We start from the raw sequence: 19,123 nt of genomic DNA, 5'->3' as shown, positions 1-19,123 counted from the left end.
TTCAGAAATCTGTGACTTAGAAAACAGAAGAAAACACTGGGATAAACTTTGTATAGTTATAGAATGCCAAAATATCTCGTGTTCATTGGCAAGTATGGGAGGAATAATTAGATTTTTTCAGCATAGGAAACTGTATACAACAGAGAATTCTGAACAAACAGATCGTTATAAACATTCCTGGAAACAAATGCATATATATGTACATATATGTATATATATATATATATATATATATATATGTATATTACCCATATGTAGACAGATAAGTTTTACTTTCTAATGGCTTAGCTAATTTTAGTGGATGGGTAAGCATGTCATACTCAGACTCATATACTAGATTTAGAGTTCAGGAGGATTTTGAAGCTTATCTGATTCAACTCTATTTTGTTACCAATAAGAAACTAGAGTTCAATTTATCTCAATTTCCTCTAAAACTTATTTTAAAAACAACTACTGATCAATACTTTTCACCAGTTTCAAGAAAGTTTTTGATTAGTAGCCACTTATAATAAATCTTGCTGCTCCCTTGTATTAACTTGAGTGTTTTTTATTTACACAGCAAATTTCCACCGCAAAGCTTCAGTGATCATGGTGGATGAGCTACTGTCTGCATATCCACACCAGCTTTCTTTTTCTGAAGCTGGGCTCCGGATCATGATTACCAGCCACTTTCCCCCAAAAACTCGGCTCTCCATGGCCAGCAGAATGTTGATTAATGAGGTAATATCCAGCTTTTCTGAAAATGGGGCAGAGATGAAGGGAGAGAATGTTTTCCAAGAACCTGACTACATATATTTCCACCTATAAATTCAAAACAGTAAAGATCTGTGATTTCATGAGGATGTAAAAATCCTGGTGAGAGAACTCATTTCACTGATGAAGACTATAAGGGATCATGGGTATTAGATAAGTAGTAGATAAGACTTAGTAGATAAGATCTAAAAGGTTGACTAGAATATTGAGAAGCAACTTGCCATGTTCTTTCAGTATCAGAGGCAACATTAAAAGTCAGATCTTCCTGATGACAAGTTCAACACTCTCCTTCAGACCAGATCGCATCATATTATAACCAATAATTATCCAACAGCTATTTCCCAAAACTTCAGCTAACTCAATAGAAATGAGCTCTTTCACTATCCTTTCCATCATATTTTGTGAGATAGGAATCCAACTGTGATATAGACAAAATTTTGGATCACTCTTTCAACCCCCTTTTGGCTGTGTGTGTATATGTGTGTGTGTGTAGCTCTTGGCTCCCCACCTTTTCTCTTAACTTGCTAGCAGTTTTCAGCATCCATTTTAATAATTTACCAGCACGAGAGCTTGCACTATGAGAGCTGGGTGCTTTAAAGGGCTTTTGATGAAATTAACATAAAGATATTCTGTTGTCCCCTTTACCCTACTACTTTTTAAACCTTTATATGCTCTGATTTTGGATTTTTTCAAGCATGCAAAAGGTTCACTGAGCTAGCTATTATTTTTGAGTAATCACCATTCTCATTTACTAGCTCATTTAAAGGGGGCTCCAGGGTCTGCATTTTTTCATAACTGGGTTATATAAATTCTGTTAACCTGCATTCAGGGTCTGCCTTTACTTATGAAGAGTCTGCACCATTTACAATCCTTTCAGTTAATTTGGCTGAGTAAAGAATGTGTGAACTTTTTCCCTTCCAGAGGCAAAGATTAATAAATAGCAGAGCTTATGCAAATGGAGAATCAGAGGTGGCCATCAAAATCCCCATCAAGCATGCTGTTGAGAATGGAACAGGACCTAACAATGCCCCAGAAAGAGGTGCAAATGGGACCCGAAGGGATGATGATGTTACTGAGGCTGGCAATGAAACTGAGAATGAGAACGAGGACAATGAGAATAATGAGAATGATGAAGAAGAAGAGGAGGAGGAAGAGGAGGATGAGGGACCTTACACTCCATTCGACCCACCCTGTAAGAGGTCCTAAGTTCTTGTTTGTGTATGAGAATAATTTTAAGCCCATGAGGCCCACAAGTAATTTTCATCATCTAATGAGTCGATTCACATGTATTTTTGTTTGTTTTGTTCAGTAAATCATATCTCCATGACCCCATTTGGGGTTTTCTTGAAAAAAGATACTGGAGTAGTTTACCATTTCCTTCTCCAGTTCATTTTGCAAATGAGGAACTGAGACAAACAAGGTTGTTTGCCCAAGGTCACATCACGGGTAAATGTCTGAACCTGGATTTGAACTCATGAAGATGAGTCTTCCTGATTTCAAGCCCAGTGCTCTCTCCAATAGCTGCCCCAAAACATGTATGTTTTGGCAGAAAAGGGGACAATTTAGTAATTTACACATGCAGGGTATAGCCCATCCTTTGGTTTTGAACAAGATAGTGGTTCACAAATTGGAAGGCTAAAGGCTGCTGCTCCAGCAGCATGCATAGAAAAATGATTGTGGTGGGGAAATTGTTGGGCTTTGAGCCAAGCGAGCAATGGCAAAAAGAATGCATCTGAGCCTAAATGCTCTGCCTCCAGCCTCCCTTCCACCCTCCAGAGAGCAAGATTTAATCTGTGGCACATCACCATTAGTAGTAATTGGGGCTCTTTGTCATGAAGTCTGTAATTAATAGATTTTTAAGATGTATTTCCTATTCTTTTCTTAGTGTTTTCCAAGGAAATTTGATATTTACAGCATAATAATAATATTTATATAGTAGTTTTAAGTTCAAAAAGTGTTTTTACAGACATTTTCTCATTTTGAGTTTTACAAATTTTACATTAGATATTATTATCTTCATTTTACAGATGAGGAAAGTGAGGTTAAATTTCCCACTAGTGGAATTTAACCTGATGGGAAAATTATTTTAGAGGAAGACTTCCTCCTTTCCTCAGATTATACAATGAATGGAAACTAAGACAGTTTTAAGAGAGGTATAGCATCTAGAACTCTAGGATGAGAATTTCTCTGTGCTCTGCTTTGTCTAATATGGGTTCAATCATTATTATCTCATGAACTCTTTTGTCAATCTAGTGAAGCTTAGGGACCCTTCTCAAAATCAGATATTTTCATAATATTTATAATGCATTTATTATTAAATAATTAAATAATAAATATTATTAAATAATTAATGCATTTAATAATATTTGAAGGAAATGGTCATTTCACTTAGAATTTTGTTGTTGTTGTTGTTTCTATCCAAGCTCATGGACCTTCTGAAATCTCTCCATGGATCCCTTGTGGGTCCATAGAGTCAAGGGTAAGAACTCTTGTCTAGACCATATCTGGAAAATTGTGTTCACTTGAAATTCATTGGAAAAACTAGCACAAGTGAATAGAAGAAGAAACCATATGGTTGGGGGTACAGAAGAACAATGCCATACAAAGGCTAACTGAAGGAACTAAGGTGTTTAACACTCAAGGGGATATGGTAGCAGTTTGCAAGTATTTAAAGTTCTGTCATGTGGAAGACAAAGTACGTAAAGATCAGGCCTCAGAGCTAGAAAGAGCTGGGTCTATGTCATATCTCTAATATATGTTAGCTATGCAAACTGGGCAAATCTCTAGGCAGTTCTCTCAAGATTCTGACTTCGCAGAAAAGGCATCAGCTTGTATTGGTAGAGGGATTGTCCTCAGTCAAATATTCCCTCACTAACAAAATTACAGCATCCAGTCTCTATCCCACGTGGAAAAGAGATTAGATTCCAGCATGATGTAATGGAAAGGACATTGGATTTTAGGTCAGAGGGCTTGGGACCAAGCTTTGTTATACACTAAGTGTGTGACCTTGAGCTGGTCCTCCTATGGGAATTAGTTTTCCTCTTCTGCTGCAAAAATGAGAATGGAATAAGATGATCCCTAAGCTTCCTTCTAACAATCCAACAATTTAAAGCCTGATTTATTTATTTTGTTTGTTTGTTTGTTTCACCCTAGGGAAAAAAACAGAATAATAAGCAAAAATTGGAGAGGGGACTATTTAAACTTGATACATGCTAATGATTAGAGCTAACAAAAAGTGGAATGAGTTGCTGCTTCAAGTTTCTCCCTTTATCTTAAAGATAAGATGGCATGATCACTTTTCAGGGGTTTCTTTCAATTTCAGTTTTGAGATTCTGTGGTCTAATTGATGCTTATTTTCCATTATTGAAAAAGCCAGTCCAAGTGGCAAGCACCTTGACCCTTTCCCACCTTAATCAAATCTTGGTAGACAGTATGCAGTACATAATCCAGAGGTTTCTGAGGGCTGAGTAGAAATCTGCTTCATGATCAACTTCTAAACAAATTAAATAACATATATAATGTGGTTTAGAAATTTTAAATTGCTATATGTTACTTTTTATCATTAAAACAAAGAATAAGTAGGAAGTTCCATGTTCATCAATATCATTAATATTATCATCATTAAAAATAATAATGGCCAAAAATAAGTAGGAAGATCCTACTTATTAGTTCCCCCAAGAAAACAAAGCCGAAAATTATCAAATTTTTACATGTTGACAGTTTTCTTCAGTAGAAAAAAAAATCAATCATTTTTGCCACTCACTGATATATTTTCTTTTTTCTTCCCTCCTGATCCATAAGAGAAAAAAATTCATTTTGAATGTCTTAGTAGGGAAAGATGCTGGAAGTGCTTTAATTATCATAGGAAACTTCAATGTGAGGAAATTTCCTCTACCAATGTAGGCCAGCATCTTCTGCCACTTAATCTCATATATTAGAGGCAAGTAGTCTGGGTGGATAGAGTGTAAGTCCTGGAGTCAGGAAGACCACAGTCCAAAGTTGGCCTCAGACACTTCCTGGGAGGCCTGAGGAAGTCATTTAACCTCAATTTCCTCATCTGTAAAATGGATTAACAAAAAGCACATCTCTCCCAGAATTGCTGTGAGAATCAAATGAGAGAATATTTGTAAAGTATTTAGCATAGGGTCTGGCACATAGGAGGTGCTATAGAAATATTAGCTATCACTATTATTATTATCATGGTTATCTATGTGGTATAACTAGAGTACTAGGCTTGCAATTAGGAACACCTAAATTCAAATTCAGCCTTATACATTTACTAGCTGAAGAACAGTGGACATGGCACTTTACTTCTGCTTCAGCTTGCTCTGCAAAATGCGGATAACGATAATACCAATTTCCTTGAGTTGTGAGGATAGAATGAGATAATATTTGTAAAGTGCATTGCAAACCTTAAAGCTCTCTACAAATCCTAGCTGTTATTGTTACAGTTATTATTAGAGAATTAAAAAACCAAATGATTTGTCAGGATTATGGAGCTCAAATGTGCCAGAATAGGCGGTCCAAACACTATGCTACCTTGCCTCTTTTTAAGTATCATATTCTGAAATATTATTTTACTCTTTCAACTGAAATCCTTTATTAGAATTCCATAATGGGAGCCTGCAGCCCGGCTTCAGGGAATGTTTATTTTGTTGATGTCTTTCTCTGATTACAATAAGGCCAGGTGAATTGTGCACTTTTTTCCATGTACGGGTGCATGTTACCATTTTAGAAGCCCTTAATACACATTATGCACATTCATTCCAGCAGACTTTAAAGAGATGTCAAGGCAAGTAAACTATGGCCTGGGGCCTAGGCCAGTGCATTGTACTTTTGCACTTAGCCCCAATCTCCATCATCCAATCTGATACTTTTAACTCATATTATTTCTGCTTTCTTCCACAAATGAATTCTGCTCACAAGGATCATGCTGGGAAAAAATTGCAAAAGACCTTCAGTTTTTTCTCCCTAATTTTCAGTGATGTTCTGTTTTGAAGATTTAGCCATGGTGGCCCCATTCCCATTATTTTGGAAACCTTAAATCACTATATGACTTTTAACTTCCAATATTATGAATAATGAAGACACTGGGCACTGTTCACAAGTTTTCATCAACCCTAAATCAACAAAGATGGATAGCTATTGGGCAATTCCACCCCTTCAACTTATTAAAAGGTTCCACTCATATTTTTGGGGTTATTGAATCCCTCCTGAATAAGAGGAATATAAAGGGAGAGATGCAAAAACTGGACCTAGAGACTAAGAACATATATTCTAATTCTAATTCTGCCAGCCTCTATCTGTTATTTAACTTTCCCATGTCTGACTTTCCTCAGCTGCAAAATAAGGGAGTTAGACTGGATGACCTAGGATCATTCCAGGACTAAATATGTAGTTCTATGCCATATCAGCGCCTCATAATTAGTGGTAAATCCTTATTTTGCTACTGTATTTCTGTGTAGTCTGATAGGACTCTGTGTCCCTATGGCACAAATGACAGGAGCCAGAGAGATTTAAAGCAACCCAAAACTGTCAGTCCCATATGGGGGATTCCAGCCATTCTTCCATAGCACTGGGGCACTGAAGGTTAGACTTGAGCTAGTCATCCCTCCTGAAATGGGGCATGGGAACACTCAGTGAGAGGCACCTGGTTTATTCTCTGCCTCACTATTTCCTGGAGGCAGCTCCTAAAAAACCTCATTTGTGGGCTCAAAAAGCAAGAAGACCTCATTCTCAAGCATATTCTTCCCCTTCCAGGATTGATTGTCCCTGAAATTATGAGCCAGATTCTCTAACCTATAAGCCAGCAGTATGTATTTGAATCCAAAAAGGTTCAATTGAGGTATTCCCCACATATCAATTTTCTCATTAATCTCGTTGTTGTTATAGTGTCCAACTCTTCATGATCCCATTTGAGATTTTCTTGGCAAAGATACTGCAGTGATTTGCCATTTCTTTCTCCAACTCATGATGAGGAAACAGAGGCAAACAGGGCTAAGTGACTTGGTCAAGGTCTCATTGCTAGTAAGTCTCTAGCTGAATTTCTAAGGTTGAATTTGAACTCAGGTCTTCCTGACTCAGGCCTAGCACTCTATCCACTGTGCTGTCTAGCTGTCTCATTTATACAATAGGCATAATACTTGCCTACCTAACTCATACTGCATTGTGTTAAAGCAAGCACTTTGTAAACCACAAAAAAGGTAGGAATATGAGCTATTATTCTATCCTTTTTTTGACATTCAAGTTTTTGTGTTCCAAATTCTCTCCCTTCCTCCAGTCTTTTCCTCCACCCACTGAGAAGGCAAGCAATATGATACCCATTACACATGTGAAATCATGCAAAACATATTTCTATTTTGGCCATGTTGCAAAAAAAAAAAATAAAGTGAAAAAATATGCGTCAATCTGCAAATGTCAGTTCTATGAGGTATTATTTTTAATAAATCAAGTCTATTTGTGTCCCTAAGGACTGTTAATTTAAATGAATGATAGTGTCATGGATGCAGAAGACCAGGTTTTGAGTTGTGCTATTTATTATCTAAGTGACCCTGGTCAGATCATTTTTCTTTTCTAAATATCAGTTTCCTGTTCTGTCAAATGCTGGGTTATACTCCATGATCAATAAATCCCTTCCAATTCTCACCTGGTGATCTCAAATAATCTCTACCTATCACATCTGCTCGATTGTGGTACTTTCAGGGCACACAGATCTGTGTGCCTGCCTACTAGCCAGAGCTTTTTCTCACAGGGTCAAGATCTGGAGTTGGAGCTTATTCATTCTTCTTGTTACTGTTGTAGTCAAACTGCCAAGATAGTTTGTTGCTCTGAGAATCAAAAGCTGCTTCTCTGCCCCTCCACAATTTCTCATGTGGTTGATGAAATCACAGTTTCACAGTGGTTCTATTGGTCCCAATGAAACTAAAACTATACAATTTCTAGCCATTTTAATAGGATTCTCTCCCCCTTTTTTATTCAGGAAATTGAAATAGAGTAAGTAATGTTTTTAATATCTTTTGTGTATCTAAAGTGATTGTTAATTTAATAATATAAATGTATTATTTAAATCTTTATTCGATCTACAAATATATTTGACTTAGCTAGTTTTAAAAAAAGAATTACAAACATATATAATGTTATAAGTATAATATATAAAATATATTTAAATATTTTAAAATATAATAAATTTACATTCAAATTTGTTCTTACTTTTTGAGATATAATGTAACAATTGTAAGGAACCTAGAAAGGTTCCTTGAGGATAGGGATTATTTCATCTTTGTACTCCGGTATCTCAAATAATTATTAGTTATGTTTTTCAGTCTGTCTAATTTTTTGTGACCCCCATTTGGAGTATTCTTGGGAAAGACACTGGAGTGGTTAGCCATTTCATTCTCCAGATCATTTTACAGATGAGGAAACTGAGACAAACAGGGTTAAGTGATTTGCCCAGGATCTTACAACTTTTAAGTGTCTGAGGCCATAAAAACTTAGATCTTCCTGACTACAAGTCTGGCACTCTAACCACTGTGCTACCTAGCTGCTCCACTATGCCTTGTACAATGTCTTGCTTATAACTGATCTTTTAGTTCTTGCCACTTTATGAGAATTAGCCAGAATTTTGACAATAAAAATCATTTTACAGTGATAAAAAAAATAAATTTTTCTCACATATCTCCTCCAGTCTCAAACTGATAAAGGAAATGGCCACTTTCAGGAGGAAAATGAGAAAAAAAAAGTTGGGGGTTGTTTTTTTGGGAGAAGGCTTTGCCTGTTGATATGTTGGTTTATTTCATGATATCCCCTCATCCGTTCATTCATTGTTTGTCCTCCACTCTCAAAACGGATCAAGACATCAGGAAGGTAATGTCATGATTTATAAGTGAATTTGATTTAAGCAAGGAAAGGCTGTGCAAAATCACCAGCCTCACTCTCTCCTCCAGAGCCATCTGGGTTCAGTGGCACTAAGCATTTTCAAACACAGATCAGTGGTTTTCACACAATCCCAAAGCCACTGAGAAGCTGAGTCAGAGGCTACATCAAGCAAATTCTCAAGCTCCTTTCCCCACTTGAACCAGAAATAAGAATTAATGGCAGTACCTAGAGCCTGTGAAGAGAAGGAGGAAGAATTTTGGGGAGACAAATGACTTAGATTACCTTAAACAAATTACTTTTCTAGACATCAGATTTCCAGTCTATAAACTGAAGGCTTAGACTTAGTGTTCAACAAGTCCTTTCCTGCTCCCAAATAATCTTTGCGCATTGCCATGCCCTCTTGTGGTGAGCCTTAGGATATACAGATTTCTGTCCAAAATCAAGACTGAATGAAATGAAACTTCTATGAACATGAGAAAACCAGCCTAAAATGATGTTTAACCATATAAGTACTAAGACAGAAAAGACAAAGCCTGGGAATAAAGAGAACCAAAAGTAGGAAAAGCTTAGTCCATCACAAGAAACACAATTTGTCCTATGATGAGGCCTCTGGATCTCTAACATGAGGCAGCAAAAAATACAATAAGATACAAAAGTCCTTAAAAATATTTTAGTAGAGTTGAGGACAAAAGATAATTTTTACTGGTTTGCTTACCATTCCCTCCCAAAATTTAGAAGATTTGAAAAATATTAAGCTGGGAATTTTTTTAAGAAGAAAGAAAACAATTTTTAGCTAACCTATCTTGTGGGGGGAAAAAGAGGAATAAAAAATTAAACAACGTGGAATTTTTTTAAGCTTTTCTCATCCTTTTTTAAGCTGAATAATACAGATAAAAACAATTTCCTCACCCTACTGCAATGCATCTCCACTTAAAAATATAAAAGAAAACAAAGACTTTATCAAAAAAAAAAAAAAAAAAGGTGGAAATTTTTGTCACCAATCATTTCCTGGTGCTGCAAAGTTCTTGGAATCAAGATTAACTAGGAAAAATATCAGGGATATTACTATATTTAATCAAATTCCAGAATAGCTGAAATAGCTAGTATTTGTATTGTGCTTTAAGGTTGAGAGACTATTTTATATACATTAAGCCATTTGATTCTCACAGTCGATCAGCCAGTGTGCATTATGGACCTATAATGTGTCAGCCACTATGAAGCTCACATTCCAAAACAATACATAAAGGGGAATAGTAGTCAGGGAGGAATATTTCAGTAATGTTGATTTAATTATTGTTTTCAGAACTAGAATAGCAAAGAGGGTAGAGGGAAGATATTCACACAGTGACATGTCATAAAAATTGAATAAATGGATGTATGGTGGATCCATCAAGGCAAAATGTAGACAGAATATGTCTGTCAGATTGGTGACTATGAGGAAATTCTGGAAAATGTATTCACCAAAACTAACATATGTTTGATTGCTGTTAACTCCACATATTAAAATAGGGATTCTGAAATTCTTGACAGTTTTGTTACCTTTTCTAGGCTAAGAGCTAATTTGCAAATCCTCAGGGGCAGAGTTTTCCCCCCAGCTGATTCTTGGCTACTTAAAGCAAACAATAGCTGAGAAAGCAGACACAGTCTGTCCTCTGCAGGCCCTTCCCTCCCTCTATGTGTCGCCTCCAGGATCCCAATGTTCTTCTCATTTTTCTCCCAAGTAGCTAATGTCCTCGGGTATCCCAATGGGATTGTCACGGTTGCGCCATATTTGAAAATTACCTACCTGTTCTCTCATCACAAATCCTATTTGCTCCAAGGTAACGGAGGCAAAGTTAATTTGCAAATCTACATCATCCTCAGGAGAAACATCTTTCACGCGGTTTTTCTTTAAACCAAATGCTGAAATCATGGAGCACAAGAGCCACTTTTTCACTGGTCCCCATTAAATACATGTAATATGTAACAATTCCACAAGGTGTCACTATGTTCAGTGAAAGCCATCCACTCTTCCCATTTAAAAACAAGACTACATTTCTTAAGTTACAGTGTCAAAGACATAAGCAATTTATTTAGAGATTTGGCTCATTTTTTAAAATGCGATGTGCGTATTTTCTATCCATTTGCGCAATCCATTTGCCAAGTACCTGGTTGATATTAAAATTCCCCATCTAACTATTTAAACAAATGATTTTTTAGCGGTACTGCTCGCCTCAGCAATTATTCATGTAACTTAACAAAGTAGTGGTCTGGGTCGCCAACTTCCTGTTCCAAAAAAGGAACCGAAGGGAGAGTTGATGGAACTCAGATTAGCCTACTAGTTAAGGAGTATCAACATCCTAAAATATTTGATCTTGATTCTTCAAGCATTTATTCAAGTCTTTCTATTCACTCAGCAAAGTACAGTGGTCATAGCCCAGAAGATTTATTTTTTTGTTTGATTTTTTGCATTCTACTCCTGGCCCTAGTAATGAATCCTTAGTCTTATTATCTCTCTGTGTCTACTTCCCCATGTAGCATATTCTCTCGCTCCTCACCTCTCTCCTTATTTTCACAGTTATATCATGTTTTGTGTCTGTTTAAATATGCCTAGAATGTAAACTCCTTAAATGCAGGAACTTTTTGTCTTTGTATCACTAGAGCCTCTCTCACAGTAGTCACTTAATAAATACTTTTAAAATTAATTGGATAGAGAGTGATATTTGTAAAGCAAACTATGAAAATAGCCACTAATCTGTTGTACCCTGAAAAAAGGCAAATTACTTTCTTTACTGGCTCCTTACCTCTTCCTCTTCCAGCCAAAAGTTCTGACTTGACTTTTATTGCCCCTTTTCATTTGCCAAGTGATCACCCTCATATACCCTTAAAGTTCAAGCTTTTGAGAACTGGCAAAATAATAAGAAAGCAACAAGAAAATTTCTTTTTTCCTCTTTTTTCATTCTATTGGAATCCCAACAAAGCAGTTGGCCCATGGAGAGCAATTGGAGCTAATGATTTCCTCAATAAAGGAAGCTCCTCATGACTTGCTCTACAATATATAGAATCTTCTTGGCAATTTATATTGTCTTAGAGAATCACTTAGGACACTAAATAAATGACTTGCCCAGAACTATGCAATCAGTGTCAGAGGTATCCCCTAAATTCAGGATGTCCTGACTCTGTGATCAGCTCTCTAGGACACTTTAAGTCACAGTAATTCAGCAAATTAGTACACAGACATGTATTAAAAACCTTGTAAACGCACTGATGTAGGTGCTCAGAGTGCAAAGACAAAAATGAAAATAATCCTAAATTCAAGGAATTTAATAATAAATACAAAGTAAACTCAAAGCGATACAAAAGATATCAGAAATAGAAAGCATTAATCCCTGGGGGATTAGAGAGCCTTCTATATAGGAGGTGACCCTTGGACTGAGATTTGAAAAAAGAGGGGCATACTGAAGTCAAGCAGCAGAGATCAAGGGAGAATGCATCCCAAATATAAGGCAAAAAGATGGGAGATGGAGTATCCTGTATTAGAAGTAGCCTGTAAGCTAATCAGAGTGAAATGGAGAATTTGTAAAGGGGAATAATATGAGATAGACTGGAAAAGCAAGTAAAAGCCACATTATAGAATACTTTAGGTGCTAAATTGAGAATTTTATATCATATCTAAGAAGCAATAGATGATCACTAAAATGTTTTGAATGGAAATCTGGTCAGATCTGTGTATTGCAAATTAGTTTGACAGCTATGAAGAGAGTGAATTGGAAAGGGAATAAATACATCATGAGTAGGGAGCTCAACTAAGAAGCTCTTATAAGAGTCTAGCTGAGAAAATGTAAAAAACACGAAGATAATTAAAAATGAATGTTTCAAACTTAAAAAAAAACACAAGAATGACTTAAAAGAAGAAATACAAAAGACACCCCTACTTGACTCTTTGGCAGAGATGGAAGATCCACAAGCATTGTATGTGGCATATATTTTCATATTTTTTTCTATATATTAATAAATTATGCCAATGTTTTCCCTTTTTCTTTTATTGTCTTAAAAAATACTGTTTTTCATGTGAGTTTGTTTTTTGTGGGAGATTTTGGTACACAGAGGGGGAGGCATACTTAGAGAAACTATGATGATTTTTAAAAATCAATAAAAACTTGTTTTGTTTTTTTTAAAAGTCTAGGGAAGAGTTGATGTAGGCTTGAATTACTGTGACTATGTAAGGGGAGAGAAGATGATAGAAGAGGGAAATTCTTTGGAGGTAGAATTGACAAGATTTGACATCTAATTGGACTTAGGGGACTGAGAAAGTCAAGAAAATCTTTTAAGAACTTAAGAAGTAACTGGAAAGCCAGCAGTGCTATAAACACAAACAAGGAAGTTTATAAGAAGGCTAAGTTTCAGGAAAATATAAGTTCTGTTTTAGTCATGCTAAATTTGAGATGTCTAAAAGGCATCTAGTAATCCTATTAGGTATGTGGCCACCCAAGCAGGATTTAAGTAGACAGAGAAGATGAAAAATTAAGTCATCTAATATTTTCTTCTTCCTTCTTTCCCTTCATCCCATCTTTTTTTTTTTCCTCCAGCTGGCAAATTGGAAATAGTGAAGTGGTTGTTCACCTGGCCACTGAGTTTGGTTTTGTACTTTACTGTTCCCAACTGCAACAAACCCCGATGGGAAAAGTGGTTTATGGTGACATTTGCCTCCTCCACCTTGTGGATTGCAGCCTTCTCCTATATGATGGTTTGGATGGTGAGTGTTGTACCAAATGCCCAGTACTCAGGCCCTGATTAGTCCTGAAGCTTTTCAGACAACAATGTCAGTACCTCATGGGGATTGAAAAAGTTATTAGCTGCAGTGATGGCCAAGAGAAACCAAAAAGCTTAAGCAATTCAAAAATTGGGCTTTTCTTGGAGGATTTGAGATAGATATGATACTTCCTCTTCCCCTGGTTCTCAGTGTGACTGTGGGTCATTTGTAAAATGAAGAGATTGTAAAATTAGATCCAGAAAGAAGGAACTTCAGAGTTCACCTAGTTCAGTGCTCTCATTATATAGGGATCTGGAAAGGTCAATGATTTGCTCAAAGTCACACATTGAAAAGCTCATATTTTAATTCAGGTCATATAACTATTCAGTTCAGTATTCTTTCCATTGTACCACAATGGTTGTACTAGACCCTATCATCTCTTCTGGCCTTAAAAATCAATGTTACTATGGAAAAGGGTCTCATCCAATGCTATAGTATTGGACATCGGGAAAAGGCAACATATGTATGAAATAGTACAAATGCCATGAGCACAGATCTCACGGGTTATGTATTTTTTGTGTCCTACAGTATCTAGTACTATGCTCTGAGTGCAGTAGATGCTTAATTTATATTTGCTGAATTGAATTATTAAATTCACAAGTTTCCATTGACCTATTATGTGTTTGCTGTTTCATACTTTAGGATGTATATAAAGAATTAAATTCTGGATTTAGATAATTTGACAGATAATGGTGGATATGATATTATTTTAACACATGCTCAATAATGATTTATCTGTAATGGAGATAATAGTTAACCTAAGTGCTTCCAACAAGTTGTCTCCTGTCTTTATATAGAAGCAGAAGGGCAAATAAGGGAATCAAACTGATTCCTTTGATTTCTTATTTTAAATATTCCCTTTCCCTTTTCCTCCAGCTGAGGTGCTAATGAGCCTTGAAAAAATAGGAGCCTAATTCAGGGCACCTGGATAATTAGCTGCTGGATAACTGAGTCTTTTCTGGATCAGTAAAAATAGTGAGGATGCAACTTGAATAGCATTTCCTTTTCAGTCCAAGTACAACTGAGCCAAACCAGATAGCTACAGGGAATAATAAGCTGAGAGTTAGAAGGAAAAAGCAAGATTTGGCCAAGAAGGTCAATTTTAGCCAGGGCATTTGTAGTTAAGCCAACAAAACCAAACTCCTTTTCACAAAAGGCTTTTCAAAGCCACTAAATATGAATTGAACATATTTCCAAGTAGAAATACATTCTTCCTTGGAGAATACAAGCATAGAGTCCCAAGTCTACACCAAGTGCCATTCAATATTAAATGGGAAAGTTGCACATGTTTTTTGGTTTTCAAAGGATGACAGCCAAGGTATCCCAAAGGACTTTAACTGAACTCTCCCAACTCTCTCAACAGAAAAATAACAAGTTCTCTCAAACTGCTTTCAGAGAGTAGTCAGGCTTTTGTACACATATATTCCTCTTTAGGCTTTCAAACTCTGGTGTACCGGGAACCACACAGAATTGTGCTACTTACAACATGTGGTTTGCATTTCTTATAATTTCATAGAGGGGGGAAATCAAGTGCTATCCTAAAATGACCTAAGTTAGTTTCAGCTGTTCAAGTCCACATCTCCCAGACTAGAATGTACAGTCACAATGAATTTGCCTGGATTCCTATATAGTGGATATGGCACTGGAGTTGGAGTCAGGAAGAGCAGGATTCAAATCCTGCTTCAGACACTTGCTAGATTTTTGTTTTTCTTCCCGGGTTATTTTTACCTTCTGAATCCAATTCTCCCTGTGCAACAAGAGAACTGTTCGGTTCTGCAAACATATATTGTATCTAGGATATACTGCAATATATCTAACATATATAAAACTGCTTGCCATCTAGGGGAGGGGGTGGAGGGAGGGAGGGGAAAAATCGGAACAGAAACGAGTGCAAGGGATAATGTTGTAAAAAAATTACCCTGGCATGGATTCTGTCAATATAAAGTAATTATTAAATAAACTTAAAAAAAATTTCTTGGGCAAAAAAGGTCATGAGTGTAAAAAGTTTAAGCCTTGCTTTAATAAATGCTTGTTAATTGACAAAAAAAAAAATAAAGTTATTATAAAATTAAATTAAATTAATTTTTTAAAAAAGACATTTGCTAGCTGTGTGACTCTGAAAAATTCCATTTAACTTCTCTGGGCCTCAGTTTCCTTATCTATAATAATCAACAAATTAATGAATAAATACATAAATTAGGCATATATGTGCATATGTATACATATATGCATGTGAATAACATTTTTATGTCATACACATATGTCCAGGCACTAGGTACTATGTTAAGCACTTTATAATTATCATCTCATTTGACCCTTATGACAATCCTGGAAGATGGATGCTATTATTATGCCCATTTTGCATATGAGGAAACTGAGGCAAGCAGAAGTGACTTGTCTAGAATCATATAATTCATACATGTCTAAGGTCAGATTTGAACTCAGGACTACCTGATGCCAGGCTCAGGGCTCTATCCACTACATAACCTAAAATAAAGGAACTGGACTTCTCAATGATCTCTAAAGTTCCTTCCCTCTCTAACCCCTATGTGGATTTTACACTGGTACATGCTATGATGTCACCTCACCTACTATTCTCTGCCTTATTTCCCATCTGTTCACTGGGGATAAGAATATTTACCACTTAATTTCTGAGATTGTTTTGAAACATCCCAGATGCCTGCTATTGCCCATCTTCATAACTGAATTCTCTTTTATATAAATTGTCTCCAGTAGTCAAGAAATGGCTTACTATTGTCAATTCCTATTTAGATATAGGTTAGAGAAAGTAATCACTAAGTCACTTCTGCCCTCTGATAGTCTGCTTTTTTGTGTGTTTCCATCTTTAAAATGATAAGGAATAATCCTACCTATCTATACAATAATAGGCTTCAAAACTAAATACACAAATAAGCAATTATAGATATGATTATTTGATGGATAGATACATAAATAAAAATATAGGTTGACTTGAAGATAGGCTGGACCTGGATGGGATGAGTGTTGCTAAAAAAGAAATAGGAAGTAAGCAACCCCCTTTCACCACTTGTCAATTCCAATTTTGACACTGGCACACAAATTGTGCTCCCTGTGATTTTTCTATGATCCCATATTCTTGGAAAATTTAACATCTTGCTTCCATCCCTAATGTATCATCACAGAACTGAATAGATCAATCTTCTAAATACAGACTTCCTTGTCTTGAGCAACTCCTAACAATACATTTTCCCTCCTTGCAGGTTACAATTATTGGCTACACTTTAGGTATTCCTGATGTGATCATGGGAATCACATTTCTGGCAGCTGGGACAAGTGTGCCAGATTGCATGGCCAGCCTCATTGTTGCAAGACAAGGTATGTTAGGAAAGAAGGAGGGAGGGAGGAAAGAATGCAAAAGAGGAACAAAAAAAAAAAGAAAAAGAGACAGAAAATGGGAGGAACGGCAAGAGCCGTTCCCGCAAGAGAGCGGGAAGGAGGAAGAGGAGAGAGAAAGGAAAGAGAAAGAAAGAAGGAAGAGGGAAATCTTATAAAATCTAATTGTAATAAAGGATTGTGAGTTCTAAGCAAACTATCTTTGAATGAGAACACAAGTCAAACAAATCCAATATTAATGAGGAAGATGCTTTTCAAAAAAAAGTCAAGTAAATTCATATTCCCCAGAGAAGGAAGAGTACCTAGTTAGAAGCTTCAGAGATGCTTTCTGACTTTGGGATACAGAAAGTCACCAGATCAATGGTGTTTATTTTCCATTCAGATGAGACTTGTTCCTATACACTGACTTTTATAATGTGCTATAAAATACAGATTACAAATTCACCTCCTTTGAGCTTTCAGTGACTTAACTTGGCAAGTTGTTCATAACTTAAGGAGTGATTCCTTAACTTTATGGGAAAATTTACAATAAATGTTTGTATGTAACAAACTACCTCGATGCACTTAAAATGTAACAATTTGCAGAAATTCAGTTTGCATGCAATTTTTTAGGAAACTGTCTCTTCCCTTAAAATATACCATTGTATATGAATATTAAATGTTCATCAATTACTGTTAAGAACTGATAGCTCTATACACACACACACACACACACGCACACACACATACACACAGTCATCTGATCCTTACAACAATCCTGTGAGGTAAATGTTATTATGCAAGTTTTCCAGATGAGCAAACTGAAACACAGAAAGATCAAGTAACTTCTATACAATTATTGAGTTAATGAGTGTCTGAGACATGATTCAAAATGAGATCTTCCTGATTTCATATTAAACTCTGTTACCTAATTTCCTCTAAAAGTGTGTGATTATTTGGAAAGTAATAAGAACTATTAGTTTCAAAGAGCAAGTAGGCAACTAATGCAAATGAGTAAAGAAGCATTTTTTAAAATTCTGTAGATTCCTCTCTCCTCTCCATTTGTTTTCTAAAACTGCCAAAAAAAAAAAAAACCTTATTTGCCAATTTTTGACAAATGAAAATATTGTTACAACTAGTAATGTTTAGATGTGGGGAGCTTTTGCTTTTCTCAGGAGATATGGAGGGTGAAGGGAAGAAAGTATCTCTAAGGTGACAAAAATAAATCTAGAAAAAATTTGTGGAGGAGCAGCTAGGTAGTATAGTGGATAAAGCTTAGGTCCTGGAGTCAGGAAGACATAAGTTCAAATATGAAACTTGACACTTAACTAGCTGTGTGACATGGAGCAAGTTACTTAATCTAGTTGTTTAGCAAAAAATTTAAAAATTAAAACGTGGTGCTCAGTAGAACCTATATTGACATAGATTATAAAAAGCCTAAAATTAAATCAAGTGTGAACAAATGCAAATAGAATAGTATCAGAACCTGTTGTTTGTTAACTTTGGAAATGTGAAGGAAAGAATGTAAATTTCATTCATTTTCTTGCTATCAGTGTTACTCGCTCCATGTGAAAAGATAGTTTGGTTTAAAAAAAACTCACAAAAAAAAAAAAAAATCAAACCCAACTAGGAAGAAACTCCATGTATGGTCTGTTGTTTTGAAGATGCAAGGACCTACTAGAATCCCACCCCATTCCCTGAGGTCATGTTATCTCTTGTTCTTCCAGGGATGGGTGACATGGCTGTCTCCAACTCCATTGGGAGCAATGTGTTTGACATTTTGATTGGCCTGGGCCTCCCGTGGGCTCTGCAGACCCTGGCAGTGGATTATGGTTCATGCGTAAGTAGCATTCTCTGTGACTTTTTGGTGGTACACAGAACCTGGGTTTGTGCATGTCCCTTTTTTTTTTAAACTCTCTATTGAAGGATTTTCAATAACATTTCATTGGCTGTTGAGAGTGAATTCAGAGGGAAGTGAATCTTCTTTACAGCTATTGTTTAGAATGTCCTTTATGACATGGGTTCTTAACCTAGGATGTATTAACTTGTTTTATGTGTACATATATGTGTATAAGTGTATGGTTTGATGCACATGTGTGTGCACACCTGTACATTACACATGTACAACTATTTCAATATAATTGGTTCCCTCCGTAATCCTATGTATTTTGTTTTATACATTTAAACCATTATTATCAGAAGGGGTCCATAGGTTTCATCTGAGAGTCAAACAACCATGTTTGACCCCTACTTTATGCTAAGAAACTTGAATCTAAAGAAATGAATCCATGAAGAAAGGCTATTATGTTAGGGAGTCAAAACATAAAATTTATGTGGCCATTTTTATTCATA

The 19,123-nt window shown here is 36.0% G+C and overlaps 1 protein-coding gene across 2 annotated transcripts in view; it reads left to right on the top strand.

The window, feature by feature from the left end:
- The window catches only part of SLC24A3 (solute carrier family 24 member 3), a 744,046-nt gene that overhangs the window by 671,556 nt on the left and 53,367 nt on the right, over positions 1 to 19,123 (top strand). For both annotated transcript variants that reach the window (XM_051975857.1, XM_051975856.1), the window contains exons 11-15: positions 560 to 720; positions 1,675 to 1,945; positions 13,197 to 13,363; positions 16,660 to 16,774; positions 18,499 to 18,611. In XM_051975857.1, the coding sequence (XP_051831817.1) occupies positions 560 to 720; positions 1,675 to 1,945; positions 13,197 to 13,363; positions 16,660 to 16,774; positions 18,499 to 18,611 (827 nt within the window). The remainder of the gene's footprint in view (positions 1 to 559; positions 721 to 1,674; positions 1,946 to 13,196; positions 13,364 to 16,659; positions 16,775 to 18,498; positions 18,612 to 19,123) is intronic.

This window comes from Antechinus flavipes, chromosome 2 (assembly GCF_016432865.1).
Source record: "Antechinus flavipes isolate AdamAnt ecotype Samford, QLD, Australia chromosome 2, AdamAnt_v2, whole genome shotgun sequence".
NCBI classification, from domain to species: Eukaryota; Metazoa; Chordata; class Mammalia; order Dasyuromorphia; family Dasyuridae; genus Antechinus; species Antechinus flavipes.
This window is presented reverse-complemented; position numbering and strand designations above follow the sequence as displayed.